Below are 26,013 nucleotides of genomic sequence, written 5' to 3'. Positions count from 1 at the left end.
AAAGATTTGAAAAGAGGTAAGAATGTTTCAAGGAAAAGTAAACTGTCAACTTTAAATGTATTTTTGGACGAAAATGATATTCTAAGAGTGGGAGGCAGGTTAAAAAATTCCAAATTAAATGTTTATTCAAAATATCCTATTGTGTTACCATCGAATCATATTTTAACTTACAATATTTTAGTGCATTATCATAAAAAATATTTACATTTGGGAGCACAGGCTTTGTTGTATCAAGTACGTTAGAAATTTTGGCCAATCAATGGTAAACATAATTGTAAAAGGGTGATATTTAATTGCATTACTTGTGTGAAAAACAAACCTGTTTTAACATCCCAATTAATGGGTGATTTACCAGCTGATCGCGTAACCCCTAATCATGTATTCAACATTACTGGTATTGACTTTGCTGGCCCATTCTTCTTAAAATTCAAAAATCAGAGAAAAGGTATATTGAACAAAGTTTATGTTGTAATTTATGTGTGCTTATGTACTAAAGCCTTGCATCTTGATTTCGTAACAGATCAAACATCTGACTGTTTTATTGCAAGTTTAAAGCGTTTCTTTGGAAGGAGAGGTAAATGTGCAAAAATTCTTACCGACAATTCCAAAACATTTGTCGGTGCAAACAAAGAACTTAAAAAGCTGTATAATCTTGTCAACTCTCCTGATCAATGTTTAAGTGAATTTTTAATTTCAGAATCTACTGAATGGAAGTTCATTCCACCTAAATCCCCGAATTTCGGAGGTATTTGGGAAGCCGGAGTAAAATCCTTTAAATTTCATTTAAAACGCGTACTAGGAAATCAAAAACTAACTCTGGAAGAATTCCTAACAATTTTGGCTGAAATTGAAGGCGTCCTAAATTCTAGACCTCTTACTCCACTATCTCCAGAATTCGACAATTTTGAAACTTTGTCACCTGGTCATTTTTTGATTGGCAGACCAATTAATGGAATTGCCGAACCATTGCTAATTAACTTAAAGGAAAATGGCAAAAAATTACAAAATTTTCTCAAAGCATATTGAAAATATGGAAACGTGATTATCTTTGCAGTTTACAACAACGTTACAAATGGAAATTCAATAAGAATGATGTAAAACTCGGAACACTTGTTCTGATAAAAAATGAAAATTTACCTGGAACAAAGTGGTTGTTAGGAAGAATTACTGAAGTTTTCCCCGGGAATGACAACCAAATTAGAGTAGTCAATATTAAATTACCAAATGGCAATATAATAAAACGAAATGTTCGTGATGTAGCTATTTTACCCTCTGGAAATGAAGTGTATTAATGTTATTGTTATTTGTTTTAGTTTATAATGTATATATAATGGAATTTAAGCATCAGAATTGTATTTGTATTTATACTGATTGTATAATTTGTATTTTTGTGAATTTATTGTTTTATTGTAACTATTGTATGCAGTTTTATGAAGGTCTTCATCCGGGGGGTGGATGTTAGAGTTTTGACTCCCTCCGGTGGAAAAAAGGGGAAATTCTGTTCCCCTAACCAGATGTACTCGAGACGCCGACCCGGCGACATGTACATACTCTCTCTCCCGTCTTTTGTGTTGTGATGTGTTTGTGCGGTAGCTTAGAAATGTCCGTGTCCATATATGTGTGAAAATAAACCTATGAAAGTTCAACTCCTGCTTCGTCATTTATGGAATTGTCATGCACTGACTGAACAACTTCCAAAGTCAAAAGGTTAGATAGCCAGTTGTACTAATGATTATTTTTTATCTATGATTAAAAAAAATTTCAATGTGGTCATAGTGCCATACAGGAATACCACATCAGTGAACAAAATGGTGGGAATGATGAAAATAATTATATGATTATTATCAATGAGAATTATTGATTATTACCAGAATTATAATAATGAGAATATTTGATTGTAATCAATGGTAAAGAATTTAATTTTCTTATGACGTAACCATATTAAAGTAGCAATCGAATAACATTGGAAATAACTTAATTGAGGAATGCTGCAAGAGCAATATTTCATTAAGGAGCTTTTACAGGTAAATTTTAATATCGCCTCTGACCCTTCATAATAGAATGACTTTCAAAGTCAAACGATTAGATTACCAACTGTCCTTTGGTGTCCAGTCTGGGAAAAAAATTTGTCTATAATTAACGAAATGCCGTTATGGTCAATGCCATACAGGAATATCAGTACGATAGCATAGTTTACAAACTGAAAATCTGAAGGATAAAGATTATTTTTCTGATTGCAGTAATTTAGCAATCAAACAGATGACGAAAAGCTTATTAAGAAGATAAATATTGTATTTATCAACGAAATGCGTATTGTCAAGCACTTCAGATAATCTACTTTCAATCAGAAAGCTTAACGAATTGGAAGCTTACGTGGATACGAAGGACAAAAATGGTTTTAAATAGGGGAAAAAAACGATTGATAAGATTTTTACACGATCCGTGAAAATTTTTTCATTATATTAAAAGGCAGATAAATTTCATGTTCTCTTCTAATTTTTCATGTTTCTTAGAAATGCGAATAAATAAGATGACAATTGTAATATATTAGAGAATAAAGTGCAATTAATTGTAAAAAAAGAATATTAAAAATAAGCACCATTATACTTGAATAAAAAATTATGTGACTTGAAAGGAAAATGTTCAATAATTTTTAGCATTTATGCACAGGATATTTTTTAATTTTAATTTATTTTTTTAGAGAACTATCATTATACTACTTCCAGTGGTTCAAGCAGTTTACATCATCCTGTATGTAAACTGCTATCAATCATATTTCTTATTTTAAATATTCATCCTCTTGTGCAATCAGACTTAAAAAATGATATAAATCCTAGCTGACTCGGAAGTGCATAATATTATTTATATAACTGTTCATTATATATTTTATTGCTGCTTTTTTCCCGTACTCATTATATGAATGTACTTTTACCAACCAAGAACTCGTGTGCCCCACTTCAAATCAGAAATCCACTTTTATCGCTGTAAATTTAAACTAAATGTAAAATCTTTAAAAAAATGTAAAAAAGCACATGTAAAATTAACTAAGCATTACAAATAATATTCTTACTATTGAATAGAATTTAAAAATTTAATACTAAATGAAATTTATTGAAAAAATTTTTGTTTCAAATATAAAGATTTATTCACTCGATTGGGTCTGGCCTCCTTTATTCAAAATATAAACATTTGAATTGTAAATAAATGCCCTGACAGAATCGTAAATTTCTAGAAGCGTTGGTCTTGAAAAAACCTTAATGTTTCAGGTTTTATTTTTGCTACGTGAATTTCTGTAACAAATTAACCACTTGGCTTTACTTTGAAAAAGACAGTTTATAAATCTTTGGCGAAACAGCGACGAATCAGATTCTATAAAAGTACAAAGCAATCTAAAAATCCCAAATGAGCCATTTTCTTAATTCATGACTATTGCTTTAAAACGTTTTCAGATTATGCTTTTTTTAAGCTGATTTTTTTTTTCAATTTGTTTTATTTTGAATCTCTAAATTAGAATAGTACATAGAGTTAAAAAAAAAACTGAATGTCAAATGCATAGAAAGTTATTAAATTATAGATTTAATATTTTGCAAAAATTAGATAAGAATTTTTATATCGCAACATAATTTCATATTTTTTTTATAAATCATTCATTTTTATAGATTATAACTCTTATCAGAAATGCAATTATTTTTATTAAAATTAATGACTGTTAAAAAAAATTAATTTTTAGAACCTCCTGAAAAGATTTCCTTAAAGGATAATTTTAATATACATCAAAAAGTAGTGTTTTATTTCTATGAATGCACTTTTAATGGATGATTTTAATAATTTTATCGATTTCTTTATTGATATCAAACATAAACGCAATCGTGGAAATTTAATAGCACACTTTTTCAACTAATTGTAATGAAAAACGTTGTCATAAAATAAAATTAACAGGATAATTAAAATACGAACAACGTGTACACTATGTGAATATAAATAATTTTGATCTTCCAGAACTGTAGGGCAAAACTGATAACATTAATAATTTTTAAAATCGTTTGTAGCAAAAAATTCTACACAAGCTTTTATAATAATATTATTTTTATATTCTACAATTTACTGTGGAATAGTTAACTTAGATTTATTTCTTTAGTAGCAAGTAAAACATCATCTGAATGTATACAACTGATGAATAATTTCTTTTAAATAACTGTTAAAGAATTTTGTTTAAATATATAATAGCTAATACAATAAATATAAGATGAAATCTATTTTCAACAAAAAGGATTTTTAAACGTTTTTCTCTTTTGAGCAAATAATTATGGATCATTAATATCAAAATCTAATGTGCTGCTATTGTAACTACTACAGCAAAATGTTATTCAATCTAATACTACCTTATTCTTAAATCTAATAATAATAAAGAAAATAAAAGGAAAGAACCTTCTGCTGTTGTGCTTTGAAATTCAGAGAAAATTATTTTTCATCACAAAGAGGAAATTTTAAATTTTCAGACGAATCCCAAGATTTTTAAGAACAATTTCTTTGACATTAAAATTTTGACTTCTACATCGATATATCTTTATTAAATTCATAACTATTCCATGGATCTTTAGCTATCATTCGGATTCGGAAAAAAATTAACTTTTTTCAATAATTAGCTACTTTTTTTTAACCTAAGAAAAACAAAAACTTTGTAACAAAACACCAATAAATAAGCATTTAAAGTCTTTACTAAATTAAAATAATTTGTATCACGTTAAGTAGATTTGTGATTAAAATTTCAGGTAATTATAATGTGCTGGCAATGCAAAGAAAAGACTTACACATGCAAATATTTATTTAAATCAAAACAGTTTTTAAAATATATTTTTAAAAAAAGCAACTACTTTCTACAACATCAAAATTTAAACATATTGCAAAATAATACGAATGAATATGCTTCGCTTTACACATATAAAATAATTGTAACACAATTAAATGCAATTTTGTATAATTGTTGTGTGCAATTAAAAGGTTTTCTAATTCATAACATAATAAAAAATATATATATTTAAATTCGCAGTATTAGAGTATTTACTTGTCTTAATCATAGCTATTTATTTATAAAAAAAAAACAAAATACAAGTTATGTCAAATATTAGAGCATTATTCCAACTCATGTGGGAAAAAAAAACTACTATTCGAAACAGACAGACGACGAACAGAAAGATAAGGTTAAATTTTCCATTCTCGCCGGTTAAGTTCATCGATCGTCAGTACACGTACGATAAGAGCAGCTGTGGGAAGAAAATGTGCTTCGATCATTCCGAAATTCTAGTTCTCGCGACTCTTGTCGAAGCGTACATTAAAAATCGTCTGCGTTGATTTTTATTCAATAGTAAGACATTCTTAATACTTTAAGTGAAAGTAAAATTAGAAAACACTCGTCCAACAATTTTTTTGTCGCTCGATATTCCAGAAAAAAACTCAAAATTGGGTAAAAAGATGAATTCTAAAAGCTTCTCTAGAATAATTCTAAATTAAATTCCGAAAAGTAAAGTTCTGAGAAACAATCAGAATTCATGAAAGAACACAATTAACGAAATCTCATTCTGAAAAAGAATTGCAAAAAGGTATTATTTTCTTTACATACTTGAGGTAGTGATGATCGCCATAGGAAGCTTCGACGCAGGTGCCCATTTTCTCCTGTTCTGTCAGTACTGTCTGCTAGTCTCTCGGTGAATGCTGGCAAGCTGCACCGATTTCGGGAACATATGAGGTCACTGTTTTGGCAGTCGCGGCCCCAAGTACTGATGACGAAACATTTTCTCGTAAAAGGGGGAGGGAAGGGCTGGGATTCTAAAGATCACGTGTCTCGCAAGAAATCTCGTATCACAGGAAATGAAGAGGCTGTGAAAAGTTAAGAAATATTTCTCTCTGCTGGGTAAGGCTTGGTAAAGTTTAAATATCGCATCTTTTTCAACGATATTGATAAATAAAGAGAGGGCCATATCGTCTTGTTTATAAATCTTGGAACTTTCTAGCAAACAATATTTTCGCAATATGATAGTAACTTAAGCATTTGTCAAAGTTCAATTTTTTTTCTTCTTTTGGAGTTCCTGTTTATTTGAAATGGTGAACCATAGCAATAGTGTTATTACAAATTATTAGTGATACTTTCGTTTAAAAAAGTTAAAAGAATGGTTTAAAAGAATTACAAATTCTGATACCCGAATAATTTTATTTAAGTTATTTTTTTCAGTGATTCAATTTGTTGAAAATTTCAATGTATGGAAGGGGAAAAAATAGTCTACATATATTTTCTTTTTATATCATGAATGTTTGCTCTCATTTTTCAATTTATTTATCACCGCAATTTTTTTTTTTCTTTGACTTATATTATAAGCGTCTTAACTGATTTTCATTGAAATTTTTTATTTATATTGCAAATCATTTTTCAAAACTTATGAACAAGCCCAGGTATATCAGTCCATAAAAAGACATGCTAGAGCTTTATCTGAAAGATCGTGATTACTTTATCTGCAACAACGCGGTTATCTAATCTTCAAGTCATTAAAAGAGGAGCGGTTGGCTGAATGGAAAAATAAAGGAACTAGTATTATGAATATGTTTTCTTTAGAATTGTGCCAGTAAATAAATACTATTTTAAATGTGGGTAAGATTTGTATTTAAATTATGAATATTTTGATTTATTAATTCTTTAATAGCTGGCTTTAAAATCACACTATTGGTAATTTTGAAGAAATTATGAACATTTTGATTTATTAGTTTCTTAATAATTCGCTTTAATATGGCACCATTGATAATTTTGTAGAACATATCAATTTTGAACTACAAATAATGAGGAACTGCTATACAATTTTCACATCTTTCTAATATGAATATTCTCTTAAAATAACATATACTTTTTCTGCAGTAGTATTTTAAATGTATGATACATTTATATTTAATTTTGCATTTACATTATACATTAAAATATTTTAATTTACATATTTAAATTAAAATGCACTGACTAAACATTTGTAAAAATACACTTAATTTGTACTAAAATGCTTTTTCTTTCCTTTTCCTAATTTTATTACAGGAAGATTGAATGAATGCAGCATTATAACATTTGTAAAAATATATTACACTTATATTGTACTAAAATGCTTTTTCTTTTCATTTCCTAATCTTATTACAGAATATCAAATGAATGCAGCATTATAAACATTTGTAAAAATGCATTGCACTTAATTTGTCGATAATAAAATGCTTTTTTTTCTTTAATTTTATTACAGGAAGATTGAATGAATACAGCATTGTAACATTTATAAAAATATATTGCACTGAATTTGTCAATAATAAAAATCTTTTTCTTTTTCTAATTTTATTACAGGAAGATCGAATGAATGCAGCATTCTAACGTCTGTAAACATTTGTAAAAATACATTACATTTAATTTCTCAGTACTAAAAGGCTTTCTTCCTTTTTTTTCCCCAAATTTTATTATTAGACGATCAAATGAATGTAGCATTGCAAGCATTATTGTTGGTGAATAATTAATTATAGAATTTCTGCCTATTCAATCTCGCTAATTGAAAAGGCAGAACGGGCGAGGGGACAATATGGGAAAAACAGGTGGGGGGGTTCTATTTTTAAGAGTATCCACAATTAATAGGGCTCGACATCACACCAACTTTTTTTTTTTTGTTCTGAAAATAATATTCCTAAATTCATAATTCTGATTAAAGTCGGAGTAGATGGCAAATTTTCATGAAAATGCTTGACACGAATAGGAGATAGGGGGGATGACTTCTGCTCTCTGATTAGTCACTGCAATCTAAGTGGCTGGTAAACCAACAAGCAGACCAAGCAGGCTGGTAAATCGATGCAGGCTGGTAAAGCAACAAGCAGACTGAGATATGGCGACATATCTATTAACTACTAAGTCAAAGGACAATAATCATTGTCGCATGGTCTTTGCTCGCTGAGTTTTATTTACTTGCCGATATGTTTTTGTGAGAGGAAGGGGTTGTCTCCCGATCAATGATGTTTTGAAGAAAATGTGATTCAAATGTCAAGGTGATCTTACCTAGAAAGCATATGTAAAATTAACTCAATAAATGGTGCAATATTTTAAATCCATTCATAGGTAGTAAGATTCATCATTAATTTTTTGTTGAATTTACAAAAACAATTCCTTTATTTCAAATAGCAAAAATCAGATAATAGATTGAATAATTTGAATCATTTATATTAGTTTTAGATATTAGAAAAACTGCTGTTCTAACTTGTATAATCCCATAAAGTATGCTTCAATAATACCTTAAATATTATAGTATCAATAATAAAAAATTGTAAAATAATTACTAAATTTTTTTTAAAAAATCCAAGTTTGAAGAATATTTAATTTTTAGAAATTTTGTTCAAGAGTAATATTGCTCAATTTAAAAAAAAAAGTAAGATTTATTTTATACAGAAGTGGGCAAAGAAAAATTTCTGTACGATATAAGAAATAGCATAAAGTGCAGCAAAATTAATTTTGAGTTCTAAATTATTCTACACTATTCTAAAACAGCTTTGTTATCTTAATTTTATAATGATATTTTAATGTAATTTCAATTTAATTAATTTCCATAATTTTATCTGAATTTAGACCATTTTTTATGTAATGATATTCTAATTCTAATTTCAATTTAATTAATTTCCAAGATTTTATCTGAATTTAGACCATCGTAACTTCATTCTAAAATATTCTCTTATTTCGTGATCCAATTCCACTTTTGGTTTAATTAATTCCTCTGTAAAAATAATGCGCTATCAGTACTACTTATCAAGAGAAAGTGATATCTTCGGTTGCCCTTGAAAAGGTGTCAAAGTCACCACATGTATTGAATTGGCGTCTCGCCAGAAATCCTATGTTATATAATACTAGTGATCATTTGTTCGGCCCTTTTTATCTTCTTTCATACTTCTACTTTTGTGTCGCGCTGTGTCTTGTAAAAAGCCATGCCTGCCACTCGGAATAGAATAAAACGAAATTAAAAATACGTCTCGTCTATGTCTTCAAATCTGCATTCTGCTTCAACCAAAATATGTTATATATATTTAGGCATGACTTCTAGGAAAAGTTACTAAAAAGCTTCAATACTCTAGGAATAACAATCCAGTTTATTATATATATATATATATATATATATATATATATATATATATATATATATATATATATATAATTATTTAGGCATGACTTCTAGGAAAAGTTACTAAAAAGCGCTTCAATACGCTAGGAATAACAATTCAATTTATTAAGTTTGATTTTTGGCATTACAATCAGCGAGATTATTTGGTTTCTTAATAAATTCGCTTATGATATCTATTGGATTATAACCAGTATTTTTTTTTATGGTTTTGTTACAAATTTGCTTAATATTTATATGCTAACAGCAGTATTTCTTTGCCCCTCATCTTACAGTTTTTATTCTGCCAACAGATGTCATTGTAGACATATTTTATTAGATTCAAGGAGGATGGCTGTAGATATAATTGAATTCATTGGGGCTCTTTTTATAGCTTCATTAATATGGAAATCTGTACAACATTTTTGGGCCACTGTCATCTTAGAAAAAAGAATAAAAGGGTATCTTTAAAAAAGGGGTATATGAACTGTAATGGATAGTTCATATCATAATGTTTAAATGCATATATTTTTACCTCGGGCACATCTTTTTGGTGCTCAATTTTTACGTTATTTCTGCTTTTAATTTCAGAAAATGTTAAGAATTTTTAATATGTAATTTTTTAATAAATAAGATATCCGAAAAAAATTAAAAGCCCCCCCAAAAAATTCCTGAAATAAAGCAATACGAATGTATTAGTTTTTAATGGGGTATATCTTAAGGCTTTTAGTAAATAGTTTAAAATAAACTAAATTAAATGAAAATTAAATTTCTATTTTTTTCAAAACTAGATATTTTATGCATAGTTTTCACATTACAAAGGTAATAACTCAAGATATTATTAATAGATTATTATGAAATTTAGTGAACACTTTCTTTATACATTTTTCTAGGGAATGCATTAATGTATATTGTGAAAGTATCTTTCAAATCATGATCTTTTGTTTGAAAAAACAATATAAAAAATTGCTGAAAATTTTTATAATAATTGTTCGGTTAGCTCTAAAGTCTTTATTTATTCACAGAATGTTAAGATTATAATATATTCACGAGTCTATAATGTGGAGTTTATTTCAATATTAATTTTATTTAATTCATTATGAAAGTTTGACTTCTATCATATATAAAGTTTTTGAAAATTTTCGAAGGAAATAACCTAAATTATTATTATTATTATTTGAAATAGTCTTCACAAATTATATTCAAAAAATCATATTCCATTATTTTTGATACTAATTCCGAATTTAAAAAACACATTATGGTATTCCTATATTGCATTTTTTATATAAAATTCTCCAAAAGTCTTGGAATACCTTAATAATTATTAGTATCACATTTGGAAATATTTTCTCTCGGAATGACTTTATTTGGTAACTGTAGAGATAAATTCAAAGTTTACAATCCAATGAATTTTGTACACTCTGTTAAAAACTATTTATCTTCAAAGGAATTATGCTTGCTAACATAATAAAACATCAGATAGAAGTGTCAAATTTGACTTAAATATGAAGAACTCATTTCATCGAAAATATTTACATTACCAAATATAGTTATGTGCACTGAAGAGAGCAAGCAAATTCTTTTCACGTGCTTTCGAATTAAGCGTCCGCTAGGAGAATCCAGAATATTAATCGAGTTGAGGAATTTCTTTTACTTTCAGTCAAATTGCGATTGCGCTGAACAGGCAATAAATTTAGTAGCGTTCTTTCTTCTTTTCAACGAAGCTGTTACGATATTTAAACATAGCTATTTGTTTTCCAAACGATAAAAAGAAAAGGATAAATTTCGAAAAGAAAAAAAGATATAAGTGGGATATATTTTCTTTTAAAATATTAGTAAATAACACTAGAAGAATGGATTTTTTTAAATTTGTTATTTTGAAGTTAAATCATTCGCAAGAACTCCAGGATTCCCTCATATATATATATATATATTTTGATTTATGGAAATGTAATGAAATAAAGATTAAATTTTTATATAATTCTTGACAACCAAGTCAACTAAAATTCGGTTGACAGAAAAACTAGAATTTTAATTCGAAAAGAGAAATTTCTTTATCCAATTAAATTATAATACAGCTCAAAAATTTTGAAAACAATAACATCCACTGTTCTTGCGCATTTATTTTATCTCTACATTTAGTTCTTTGGGTCTCTAAAAGAAAAAGAAAAAGATAGCTTTCAGAAAGAAAACTGATAACAGTAGACTTGTTTTGCATTATCCTATTTTTTACTTTCACGCATCGAATTACACAAAGAAAAAGTGTTGCAATTCTCTGTAAATTCGGTCTTGAGACTTTGACGAGTATTTATGCTTTGCCCTTTCTGAATCTGGTTATTCAAAAACAGAAATGATTTAGATGGATGAAATTTGGTTTGTAGTTTTTGGGCCAAAATTGTGGATCGATTTCGAATTTGGGGTATTACACGTTGCTGTAGAGAGATATTTTTTTCAAACTAACTGATTGATTTACCCCTGCAGTGACGAATCTAAATCTAATGCGCGGCTTTCTATAGCAATATGTGAGGAGCTTGAGGAGAGATTAAGCCCAAGTTTCTCTGTGTGTTGGCATAGCTAGACTTATTTTAGATTCAGTAGCATTTCTGAAATAGGTAGATATTCTTAAATTCATTTTGATAATATATTTAAAAAAAAAGACACCCGCCATATTTTCTGGAGTTATAAACAAATAATAGTCTTGCTATTTTCATTTTTCGCTTTAAAAAAACAGATTCATAATATTTGAAATTTAGAATAAATAAATAATAGATGTCAATTTTTAAAGGATTTTAATATGAAAAATCTAAATACTTCGCTTAACTGATTAACAGCTAATGTGCTTTCACATGCCTATTTATATGTTTTTAAATATTATAGTAAAAATGAAGATTAATATCTTTCTTCAACATTTTTACTCATATCTATATAAATTTTTTAAATAAATCAAGTCAAAGGTAAAAAAAAAACAGAATTTTATTAGTGTATTAAAAATCTGAATTTTTAAAAAATTATTTAAAACTTTGATTTATATTTTATTATTATAAGTAGAATAAAGTCTTGAAATTAGTTTCTCTCTTATATTCTACTCCGTGGCTTAAATTGTACAAAATCAAAATTGAATTATAATTACCGATTGCCTAGCAATTAAGTTTTAAGAGTATTAAAGTAGAGTAATGTTATAGAGAAGCAAGTATGTGTAAAATCTCGAAATTGCAACACATCAGAAAGTGTAAAATAGATTGCAAAATTCCATGTTAACAAGCATGGATCAAATCAAGTGAAATAATTGCAGTGGCGGATTTCTAATTAAGCTAGTGAGTCAACTCCTAGAGTCGTTATATAAAAGAAACAGCAAATAGATCGATTAAAAAAAACTTTATTTTCTCAATTGCCGAATGAATAAAGGCGTACAAAATACAAATATTATAAATGATAAAATATTAGAATACTATTAATACTTTATTAAATATAATTAATCTGCTTCTTATATTTTTTTCATTATTTACTCGCAGTTATTAGAATATTTATAAATACGGAACTTAAGTTGTTATAATACTGTGTACTGGCTTAGACGCTGGGTGGTCTGGAGTCATAGTAAATAAAGAAGAAATACATTTTCACAAGAGTAATAAAATAAAAATTTATCTGCCTAAAATAAATTATTAATAGGCTAACCAACAGCAGTGATCTCCACAAACCTTCCTCGCATACTATTTAACACACTGACTGCCGCATGACGCGCCAGTGCGTTACAGATAATATTGTTACAAAATTTTTTCTTCTACAACAAATACCGCCACTTAATTGTAATTACTCAGCGCATTTAATTGCTATAGTTCAGCAGTTTGTTTGCTGTCTCATCCTCTAATTTCTCTTATTTGTCGGCGACTCCGACTCCTCTCTCACACACACAACTTTTTTACGATCCACACAACTTCTCTTTTTTTTTTCAGATTCAGATTGCCCATCTTTTATAGTTCCGGGAGGCGGGGCTGGAATCTTCGGACCAATCAGGGCGTACCTGGCTGTATCTTGGGTCTTAGTGGATGGATCGTGAAAGTTCTCGAACTTTCCAGTAGTATCCATTTAGTCGCCAAACTCGCCAAATTCATCGCCAAACCGCCAAATGCTCGCCAAATTTGTCGCCAAGCTCCGAGGTTATTGACGCGGCATTCACTCAACATGCACAGGACAGATCGTACAATGGTTTTTCTTACGATGACTCTATTCGTGCCGGGTAGCAATATTTTAGGTTTGTAACAATATGTAATTGTACCAAACCATTTATGTTATTAGATGAACCTTTCTCTACTACAGTCAGGAGATAGCAAAGAAGGGGTCATCTAACTAGACAGAGAACCCGAATATTGGGTGTGAGTCGTGGCAGCGAAAGGGTTAATAAAGGTGCCTTACAAGGCATTGGCGTTTACGAAATATTAACTTTTAGCATGAAATTAGCATTTTTACTGAATTTATCGTGTCATCCTTGGCGAGTTATTTGGCGTGAATTTTTCGTGCCATCCCTGGCATGCCGTTAATAGTATCCAAAAATCAAATTGCATATTACATGCGTTTTTCTTAATCGATTAAAAAAATTGACACAAAACTGCACTTGTAGTCACAAATTCTCATACCAAATTTGATATATTTAAGTCATTGCAATTTTGAATTACAATGACTTACAATTACTTTGACTGACTGAACTTTCATATGTTTGAAAGTATAGACCGACAGGCAAACAAACAACGCGTAGTTGGATTTTACTCAAAATGTGGCAACTGTCTACATTATAGATGTTAAACATGTGTGCCGAATTTTAAAGTGTTTGCCCGTTATCTTTGTCATAGACAGATAGATATTTTCCAAAAATAAATTTTTTGAGTTCATATTATCCAATATTTTTTAGATAATTTTTTAATGTCATCACATTTAGTGTATATGTTACCGTTAAAGTATATAATGCAGTTATTTCATAGAATACCTAGTTATTCCATGAAATAACTGATCGTGTCCGTTAAAGTGTGTAATATGTTATTAATTTGACACTTTAACTAGTTATTCTATGAAATAACTAGGCATTCTATAAATTAACTAATGAGAGACAGTTAAAGTGTAAAATAAACAATTTATCTCAAATGAAATTAAACTAATGATAGACAATTAAAATGAAAAAGAAGCAATTTATCTAATTTATGCAGCGTATAAATGGTATTTATGGAAACATACCATAAAATCATTTGTTACAACAATGGATTACTAAAATGACACTTGGAATTACAAAGAACATTATTTCTAAAACAAAAACATTTTTTATTTCTAAAACAAACAAACAAAAACATAAATGCAGCAGGGGTGGAAGGTAAATGTATTTGTCGTGCGAGATATATGATATAGATTATTTTACACTTTAACGGGCGGCAGATCGTTATTCTATGAAATAACTAGTTAAACCATGAAATACAAGAGAGTTTTACACTTGAACGGACACGATCAGTTATTTCATAGAATAACTAGGTATTCTATAAAATAACGAATTTCATACTTTAACGGTAACATATATAAGATTATAACAATACTTTAAGGAAATATTTTATTCGCAAATATGAAGTTTTTGAGAGCTAGAGCATCAAATTAAGGTTTTATTTATTTATTTTTTTTAAAGAAAGAAATTTAGAGTTCAGTAAATTATTATATCTTTTTTTGTAACTGTTGAAACTTTTGCTGACTAAATTACCAATGCATTCCAGAAAAAAATGACGACTTCATTTTATTTAAATTTAAGATAATTTGTCATAGAGTGACCTTCAACTTTTTCTACGTCTCATGCATTTTCCCGAAATGAAAAAAAAAAAAAAATGAATAGCTGGAAATTTCTGTACCCATGCGAATAAGTAATGCGACGCATACATTTGAATACTTCATTTGCTTGAAGACGATGCTTTTAGAAAAAATGACGTCAAAGGTAACCACAGAAATGGCCGTTGTCCTCCATCTCTTTTAAGATTGGGCTTTTTTTTTTTTTTTTTTTTTTTTTTTTTTTAAGCATAGCCTTTAAAAAAAAATGCTTAACTGCTTCGCACACAATGACGTATTTGACTCGTGCATCGAATTTATAAGCAATGTCGCAATTAGATCAGCCGGCTGGGAAGATCCTCTGTAACTTAAATTACATTCCTTTTGACTTATAAATAATTTATCTAAGAATTAATTACGGAACAAATACATCTTCGAATAAAGTTACTACATCTCCATATTCGCGATATGGCATGCCAATTTAGTTTTAGAATCCGTAGAGCATTTTGCAAATGGATAAAAAAGATGATAATACTTCATAAGGCAACATACTAGTAGGTATTAAATGACATGAACGTTAAGCTAATTTTTCTTTTAAGTGAATTGGTTCCAATTTTTGAATGAATTGAGCTCATAATTCGGAGCCCATGCCATACAATTATTATATAATTGAGTATTTATTTTTACACGACATTAGTAAGCCTTAATCAGCGAAAATAACACATAATTTTTCAATTTTTGACTCAGGTTTGAAATTCTTTGTTACATTGCAAAAACTCTATCAAGCACTTGGCATTCAAAGTCAGTTAATAAAAAGATGGAAACGATAGCAACGGACGAGCTCAAAACTTTAAAAGAAGATAGAAGAGAAGATAAATAACAATCGAAACTAAAACAAACTTTTGATAGGCATATGCATAACTGGTTTGTTATTATTATCATAATATTTTACATTATATCTTAGGAAAGTCCAACTTACACAAACAGAAACGTATTTTTATATCCTTATCTCTTTTAACTCTCTTTCTTATCTATCGACAAAATCCACTTCAAAATTCCCAGTATTCATTTTAAGGTTATTATTGCGAATTAAAAAATGCTAGCTTTAGTAATAAAACGAAATAGAAGTTTTCTTTAAATTTCGGTAAAGAAAATATAGTTGATATAATGGTTTAAGGAATTCGACTTAAAATGAAAAAAAAATTTAGACTATTTAGTGCTTAAAATTTATTTTATAAATTTTAATACAAAAAAAGAACCGCAAAAAAATATCTGAAACAACACAATTAAAAACAACAACAAAGCATGTATGAAGAAATCTGTATTTTGTTTGCGACGCTTTTGTTTTCTTTCTTTTCTTTTTTGCTTTCTTTTTTGAAGCTTTTATAATTTTTTAAGCAAAAAATCTTCCCAAAATTTAAACTACTACCTCATTCAAAATTCAACGTACAAATTGAAGTAAAGACAAAAAATAGCAAAAAAATTTACAGAAAAGACCTTCAGAAATTGTCAGCTGGTTGAGCCATAGAAGTCATTTGTCAATGGTGCTGGTTTGTTTTTGTGTAATTTATTGGCGCAAGAGCCATATTTAGCTATATTGCGCCAATCAAATGGTGAGAGTATAAAAGACATTAAAAAAAACACTCATTTATTAAATTAACACAGATATGGAAAGTAGAAAATTCCAAAAGTATAAAGTAAAAAATGATTTTTTAACATCTTAAAATTTAAAACTATGATTTATGAAAATTTGAAACAATGATGAAATGTACAGGAATACAAAAAAGGAATGTTCAACACAAACAGAATAATAAAAAAAAGTCTATATACAAATAAAAAAAGCCAATAGCTCCTAAGAATTTAAAAATATTTGGATGGTATTTTTCACCCACCAAGTCTTGTAATGTTGAAGACGAGATTAAAAAAAAAAAAAAAAAAAAGCACGATGCGAATTAAAAAGAAGACATTCAATTAAGATATGGTGAACAGTAAAATTAACTTGACGCATTTTCCCCAAATATGAGATGTCTGTAGGTGAAGCGCGCATGTCCTATATGGAGACGTGTCAATTTAACATCCATCTCACGTATAGGATGAACAGGCAGAGAAACAATGTCCACTTTAATAAAATATAATTTATTTTCGATCTGCAGATCCCATGACTTTTGCCAGGTAGAAGAGAAGAGATGGGCCTTTTAACATCATAAAAGAAAAGGCCTATGCTCAAAGAAGTCGATGCAGATTTTGCACCCAAGTCCGCCTTCTCATTTCCCAAGATGCAGATATGACTCGGTGCCCAACAGAAAATAATTCTGAAACAGTCGCAAAGTGAACGAAATTTTAACGCAATCGGACGTATCCGATTGTGGTGATACGAAAGTGTCTCCAAAGCATTTATGCTATCGGTGTAAATAATAAATTAACGCTGAGTAGAGGGTGAAATTTTCTAAAGAGCGCAGAGAATTGCCACCAACTCAGCAGTAAAAACTGCGCAGCAATTATGTAGACGGTGGCTAAGTGTATCAGATGGAAGTATGATTCCGCAACCAGCATAACCATCTGATTTCGAGCCATCCGTGAAAATTAGCACAAAGGAAGAATACCAATAGCGATGATATAAAAAGAGCTGTTGGAAAACAATAGGAGCAGTTACTGAATTATCGAATGCAGTGAAAGGGTTCAAAAACGAGAACTGCGGTAAATCCCAGGGTGGGAAATTAAAAGTGTCAACAGCTTTAACATGAACAGCGTTAAGGTCCGAGTCATTCAGAAGCAATTTGGTTCTTTCACAAAATGGAAGAATGTGAAAGGGGCGGTCATTATAAAGTCGACGAAAACTAATTGGCAATGACATTTGACTCAAAGGATGGTTCAAAACAGATTTAGTTCGAAAATAAAATAGTGCAGATAGTTTCTTACGCCTTAAACAAAGGGTAGCTGATGGCAAATTAAATACGGGCTTTCAACCGGAGAAGTAAGAAATGCTCCAGAACAGATACGCAACGCAGAGTGGTGAATGGTATCCAGTCGCCGCAGAATTGATGGGCAGGCGGAACCATACACCAAAATCGATTTGGGAAAGAATTACTCCTTGATAAATATAGAGTAAGGAGGTTCGATCTGCATCCCAGGATGTACTGGAAAGCACCTTCAAATTGTTGAAGGACTTCTTACACTTCTTCCGCAGATAAAAGATGTGTGGACGGAAGGTGAGCTTCCGATAGAGAATCACTCCCAAAAACCGTATTTCGTTCACCACAGAAATTGGATTATCCCGAATATATATATTCGGATCGAGGTGAAGCTTTCTTTTCCCACAGAAATGGGCACATCGACTCTTCTTCGGAAAGATAGAGTGCTCATTGTTATCGCACCAAGATACCAGTTTATTTATGGCGATTTGCAACTGCTGTTCAATCAGATTAATACTATTTCCTTGGCATGAGGCCTGCAGATCGTCAACATAATGACTGGCATGTACAGATGAAGGTAAAATTGTTAAAACCTGACTAAGATGGACGATAAAAAGTGTGACACTGAGGACACTTCCTTGTGGAACTTTATCAGCTTGAATAAAAGGATTCGAATGAAAGTTCCTGAAACGAACTCTGAAGTTCCGATGTGATAAATTCTGTAATAATATGAGCTGGTTTCGCCTAAATCCAAAGTTAAAAAGCGTTCAAAGTATGCCAAAGCGCCAAGCACCATCATATGCTTTTCCTATATCGGAGAATATGGAGACAAGTGGGATCCTCTTAACAAAAGCGTTGCGGATCTGCGTTTCCAATAAAATGAAATTGTTAAAGGTAGAGCAACCTCTACGAAAACCACTCTGCAATGGGGGGATGCATCCTTATATCTCCAATTCATATATTAGACGAACATTGACCATGCGTTCAAAGGTCTTACAAAAGCAACTCATCAGAGCATTTGACCTGTAGTTCAGAGGATTTGAGGATTCTTTGCCAGGTTTTAAGATTGAAATCACAAAAGCTTCACGCCCATGTGTTGGGTACTTTTGCTCTCTCCAAATTCTGTTAAACAGAAACAACAGATTGGAAAGTGAAGTTTTATTCAAATGGCGAAGCATGTTATATGTGATTCCATCTGGCCCGGCAGCTGTATCGTGGGATTGAGACAAGGCCATTTCTAATTCAAACATCCTAAATTTACAGTTGTCAACGGTGAACTTGAATTTCAATTCATGCCATTTATTTATTTATTTGCTCTCATCAACTCAACTTACGCGCAGAGTGCAAGGCTCTGACACAGATGGTACAGAATTTGAGGGCAAAAAAACAAACAAATGTAAATAAAACATTACACCAGTACTGAATTACACAGAATGTAAAAATAGCACAAAAGGTCCTGGATTAACTCAAAAGCCTGTAACGGATTGGATTGAGCGTAGATCCAATGTAGCGGATTGAATTGAGCGAGGATAGAATTTGGGACCTTGTGGTTCCCAGCCCAGTAACATGACCACAATACAAACGCAATTGCCCGGGTAGCGTAGTTGTTAACTGGCTTATAAGCTTTCACCACAGACTCTCCCTCCAGTGAGTCGGAGGTGAGACGAACGATATGGCTGTTGAGTGGTGATGTAATATTTATTAGCTGTTGATTCTAATGCGTCTGTACCCATTTGAGTAGCGCCAAGCGTTATGGCGAGCGTGTGTGGGTGAGTGGTTGCTGTTGCGCCAAGTGAGTCTGACGACTTTGGTTTGCTGTGGGTAGATGGCGCCACAACAGCTGTTCGAAGGTTGAAGGTGTTAACTGGCTTATAAGCTTTCACCACAAACCAAACAAAGTGCTTAAGAACAAATTACCGATTTTTACAACAAAATACAAATAGTAGATGTTTCGATTTCGGAACGAAAACTTGCAGTAGTTTACAAATGCTGCTAAATATTTACGAATTGCTGGGTGTTTTAGGATTCGCAAATTCATGCGACACTGTGAGTAATAAAAATTTTGAGCAGTTGTTGTGAAACTAGACATGTTCAAGTATAATATGTGTGTGTGTGCTTGCGTGCGTGCGTGTGTGTAAAACATATTTCAGCAGTTGCGTAGCCGAAGCGAAGACACTTTTGAATTTTTGACTTCGGTTTATTCCACCACAGGAAGTATAATTTATGTACAAGAAAAAGTGATAAAAAATATGTCAGTCTACATCGCGACCTAAGAGTAAAAAAGACCAAACTTTTTCCCTTCATGGTTTTTCTGTGAGATTTTAATAGGGATTTCTTTGACACGTGTAGTTTTAGGATAGGGAAATTTAGGTATCTTTAACAGAATTTTACAAACATTAAGGATTTTTAACCCTTTACTCGGAGCTTGAGAACCCGCTGCTTTAGCAGTTTTCTAGATCGCTTGTTAAAAGGAATTAAATAAAAAGTGGAATTGGGTCAGAAAATAAGAGACCATTTTAGAATGAAATTAATATGGGCTAAATCAAGATAAAAATTAGAAATTAATTGGAATTTAAATTATATATATATATATATATATATATATATATATATATATATATATATATATATATATATATATATATATATATATATATAATTTTTGAAGCAGAAGGCAGTTTCGAAGACGGTGAAGAGACTCGATTTTTTAAATTTGTTTTATTTCCACCCCAGAAGATGATTTTTTGTAGAAGCAGAAGCGACGAGCACAACACAGAACGACACAACACGAAATGAGGAAAAGCTGATGAAAATTTTATTCCTGTGAATATATACTGTGAGATTTCTAACACGTGTCAAGTAAGGGAATCATAGGAATCTTTTAAAAGAATGTGCTTAGCTGGACAGTATTTTATCCCTTCACTCGGAGTGTAAGAACCGTTGACTAAAGCATTTTCAAAGAACTTTTGTTGCATTAATTAAATAGAAAAAGTGGAATGAGATCAGGAAATAAGAGAATATTTTAAAATGAAATTAATATGGGCTAATTTAAGACAGAACTTTGGAAATTAATTAGGTTTAAATAGGATTTTAAAATGTCATATATATATATATATATATATATATATATATATATATATATATATATATATATATATATATATATATATATATATATATATATATATATATATAAGAGTTTTCAACCGCTGTTAGTTTTCTATTCTTATATTATCATCTAGCTTAGCAAAGATACGTTTCTAGACATACATTTCCATACAAATCGTTTTTTTTTTTTTTTTTTTGTCGTTTTGCTTTTTTTTAACATTTATACGCTGAATTTTGAATCTCCCTGTGTATACTATACAAAAAAAAAAAAAAAAAAAAAAAAAAAAACCTTTTTGTCTTCAATTATAAAGAAGATTTTTCAATTGTTGTTATTACTACTTTTCTTTATTTGAAAGTGGACCTTCTAAAATACAAATTAATCTAAATAAACGATTAGCATTTTGATTAATTTAAGTTATGGAAATGTGAAACAAATTTGACCAGCTTATTAAGAGAAAAAAGTCTTTATGTGCATTGCCGCCATTGAAAAAAATTCTGATGATAAAAGTTCTGATAAAAAATTCTGATGATAAAAGTACATAACATTTTTTTTTTCTCATCTAATTAGCTGGGTTTCAAATTATCGTGTGTTCAAAAATTTTCAGAAATACTTTTGATTGACAAATTTTGTGTAGAACTTGAGAGAAATCTACAATTTTGGTGAAAAGAGCACACTAAATTTTGGCGGCTTGTTCTGTTTTTGATCTACTATGCTCAAAGATAAAAAAAATATTTGAAAAATATTTTTTTCTAATTCAGGAAAATAATTTAAAAAAAGGAAAATTCGTCAAAATTTTGACATTTACAGTATTTTTATATTTTGGTTTTTAAAAAAGTTACCTGCATACAGATAAAGAATCAAATGATTCCCTTTTATCGTTCTTGAATCATACTGTTTTGTCGGCTGATAACATAAAAAAGCTGTTATCACTAGACTTATTTACACAGACTGGGTAATGATTTCAGTACTTCAGTAGCGTGATTTTACTACGCAAAAAGTCAGTCCTTCTGTTATGAAATATGAGCATGAAATCAATTGTATGAAAAATGTTCGCGAAACTTCTCAGATTACCATTATCGCAATGCTGAATACCATGCAATTGTAGAATATTGAAAAACGTGGAACACAAAAGTTAACACTATTTTATTTCCTTTTTTTGAAACAAGTTGTATTCTGAAAAAGAAGAGATATAAAATGAGTTTTATTACTCCTTAGCTCCAACGTAGTAACATAAAATTTCAAAATGTTTTTAACAAAAAAAAAAAAAAAAATGTGTGATTAAATTACCTAAGCAAGTAAGTTTAACTAACTTAACTATTAAGAATATATTTATCATAGAAATTATCGCACCAAAATAGTTTGAAAAATAGATAAAAACTAAATCTATTATTATGAGAAAAGTAATGAAATTAAATTCTGACACTAATCTCTATTTTGAAAAATAGAATACCTTTCAATCATTCATTTTAATTTATTTTAAAATTGCTCTTTTTTTATGAATAGTTGTTTATTAAATAATAGCTATTTTTGTTATGAACTAACTTGTTTTTCCTGCAAAAGTCAAAAACTAATTACATATTTTCTTTAAATATGTTTATGACAATTGATGGAAATATCTTGTTATAATTAAATTAATGCACATAGATTATAAATTTAAATGTTCGAATGGATAAATAACCAATCCTAACATGTGCATTAATATATTTGCTGGATAATGATTTTTTTCTCTCGATTTTTTTCGTATTATCTTCATTTGATACCACATTTCATTCCTCTAGTTCATTCCGTTCTTGAATTTTCTGTTCACATATAGATAAACATGATTTCAAAAATTGTTTTGTGTGCTTTGTAAAATCTTAAACGTGAAGATTGCTAAAATCTTAATGTACATTTTTTTTTGTGGGGGGGGGGATAATTATATTATTTTCTGTTTATATGCAAAAAAGTTTTTTTTTTTTTTTTTTTTTTTTTAATTTTTTACTTAAGTTCACATTTGAAAGAATTTAGCAAAGATTTCATGACATATATATATATGTAATATTATTTGTTGTGAAGCATGATGTAGTTTGAAGACCTTGAAGATACTTTTAACATTTTTAAATTCTTTTTAATATCCATTGGGAAAGCATAATTATTTACAAGCAGAGACGCGGACAAGACGTCCGTCACAGCGCAGTACGAAAGCCGAAGTGGGGAAGATGGGCCGAAATAAATTATCCCTAGCCTTATATAACCTTAGATTTTGATAGGGAAAATATTTCTCCACAGTGCCAATATATTAATAAGATTCTCATAGGGATTTCTGATGCATGTCAATCACATGTAAGGGAAACACAGGGATCTTTTAAGAAAGAATGTGCTTACTGGACATTTTTACCCCTTCACGCCGAGCGTGTGAAAATATCGGAGTTTAACTGACTAAGCAATTTTATGAAGCTCCTCTTGAATTAATTAAGAAGAGAAAGTGGAATTGGATCACGAAATAAGAGAATATTTTTAGAATGAAGTTACTATGAGCTAAATTAAGATAAAATCTTGGAAATTAATTAAATTGAAATTAAGAGTTTAAAATATAATTACACACACACACACACACACACACACATATATATATATATATATATATATATATATATTGAAATACACAAATTTATGTCCAAGCAAGTAGATTCAAATTAATGAGACGTTTTCTTATCCCTGCCATAATTAAGTAATGTAGATTTAATATTTTGTTTCATATTTCGAAATATACCGTATACTACATATAATTAGATTTCTATAATTATTTCAGATTTTAAAATGATCTTGCGGATGATAAGTGCTTAATAAAAAGAGATTTGAAATTCAAAAAAAATTTAAAAATGCATTCTTTATGAGCTAAAGTTTCATTTGAATATATGACTTCTATATAACTTAACAAATCCATGCTTTCAAATTTTAAATTTTGATTAGATGAATCGAAATAAAATAATGATTTTCTAAGAAAAGTGCAGAAAAGCAATAAAAAGCTGTTTTCTTGTAATATAAGAGACGATCCTTATTGAAACTAAAATCTATTAATAGAACATCTTAATCTTATCAAGTCACAGCTTAAATTCAAACTTATTCTATTTCAACTTCTACTGTGCTATAAATTTTTCTCATAAAAGGAAACAAATTACAGATAACATTTTAGCTTTCAGTCATCTTATCAATTGATTTTTGAGCAATTTCCTATTTTCAGAGATTGTAAAATCAACATGTTGTTTTCAAAAGTTCGATTGAGCTTATTTTTAAGTAAGGAGTAGATATGCCATTCCTTTCATATCGGATAATGAACTTATCGTAAATCCATAGACTTAAGAAAGACAACCACTTTTTCGAAAATAATTCTTGCTACGGTTCGGATACAACGAACTTTTTATCTTAAAATGATAAAAACCACACTATTTTTATCAAAACAAGCAACAAACAGAAGTAACCAGAAAAATTCCGTCCATTGATTTACTCAGTTGCATATCTGAGTACGAAAAGTAGCATGGTTTAGATATGCTAATCTGGATCATTTCTACTATACAGTTTTTCTTCTCGAGTAAATAGAGTTCTCTCTTTCTAATCTAGAACGAAATCTTAAATCAGAAACGCAAACATATTTCATAGCCAAAATCCAGAGATATCTATTAATAACCCGATGTGAAACATCGATTTCAAAACTGGAATTTCTTGTAAACAATACAATTAATTAAAATAGTTTTATCTTTTTTATACAGAATGGACAAAAAATAATTATATTGGCCAAAAAATTATCCCTGTTTGAGTGAGATTCTCCAAAAAGTTGCGGTCACATTTGGAGAATGCAATGGCATTTCTTGGGATATTTGTGGGACGCACACGTGTCCAAGTACGGCAGTTCTGAGTATTAACAGACCCATTAAAATAAAAATGAGCCTCATTTCCTCACAATATTTTCCAAGGCCAGTCAATGTCGATCTCTATTCGGGAAAGAAACATTCAAGTGAAAGTGAGGCGCGTTTCCCATTCATACGTGACAACAGCGACAATATTTCCCCTATCGGCAACTTTTAGTACTATTTTTTCTGCGGAATTCATTTTTTCATGCCTTCCACAGTCGGTATATGAAATGCGGTTTCATTTTGTTCATTCGTTTTAGCTGTAAATGCCGCTAAACAGAGAAAGTTATTTTATGGCCACCTTTTATAAACGTGATATCCAATATAAGAAGCTCCCGCCAAAGAAGGTGATTCACCCAGGAACAATCTTTTTGAACTCTAATAATTAATATTCAAGAGATCAGGTGTAGATTCCGCTGGCGCAGCAGTCGGAAAATATGAGTATAGGAATTTTTCTTGTTACAACTTTATCGGGAGTTTTACCACATTTTATATTTCGAGTCAACTTTTTAGAAGAAATTATTCTTTAAATTAATTTATTATAGAATTTGATGTGCTTCTAGTGAAGAAAAAAATGTTTAATCGCTCCACTCGGAGTAATTCGGGAGAGGCATTACGGATATATTTGTGGGGAAATTAAAGAATAGATGATTTTAAAAATTAAACAATTGAATTAAAAATTCGGGTGAGGCATTACGGATATATTTGTGGGGAAATTAAAGAATAGATGATTTTAAAAATTAAACAATTGAATTAAAAATTCGGGTGAGGCATTACGGATATATTTGTGGGGAAATTAAAGAATAGATTATTTTAAAAATTAAACAATTGAATTAAAAATATCCGTAATGCCTCTCCCGAATTACTCCGAGTGGAGCGATTAAACATTTTTTTCTTCACTAGAAGCACATCAAATTCTATAATAAATTAATTTAAAGAATAATTTCTTCTAAAAAGATGACTCGATTTAATTATCTATTAATTACAACAATTATTATTTATTATTAATTACAACCTATTTATTAATGAAAGGCAGAATACAGCTTGTGGTGTCTAAGATAAAAATTAATCACAATATGATAACCAGTTTCAAGAATTCTGCTTTCAGTTTTCTTATAAGAAATAATGTTCATCATCACATCACACTGCATAAATAAAAA

The 26,013-nt window shown here is 29.6% G+C and overlaps 1 protein-coding gene across 1 annotated transcript in view; it reads right to left on the bottom strand.

Moving 5' to 3' along the window:
- Nucleotides 1–5,783, bottom strand: part of LOC129988263 (inositol 2-dehydrogenase-like) — a 30,725-nt gene extending 24,942 nt beyond the window's left edge. Inside the window, exon 1 of the mRNA XM_056096449.1 lies at nt 5,621–5,783. Within this exon, the coding sequence (XP_055952424.1) occupies nt 5,621–5,667 (47 nt within the window). The 5' untranslated portion in view covers nt 5,668–5,783. The remainder of the gene's footprint in view (nt 1–5,620) is intronic.
- Between the last annotated feature and the right edge of the window lie 20,230 nt (nt 5,784–26,013).

This window comes from Argiope bruennichi, chromosome 10 (genome assembly GCF_947563725.1).
Source record: "Argiope bruennichi chromosome 10, qqArgBrue1.1, whole genome shotgun sequence".
In the NCBI taxonomy this organism is placed as follows: Eukaryota; Metazoa; Arthropoda; class Arachnida; order Araneae; family Araneidae; genus Argiope; species Argiope bruennichi.
The sequence above is the reverse complement of the archived record's forward strand: the minus strand, read 5'-3'. Positions and strand labels throughout refer to the sequence as shown.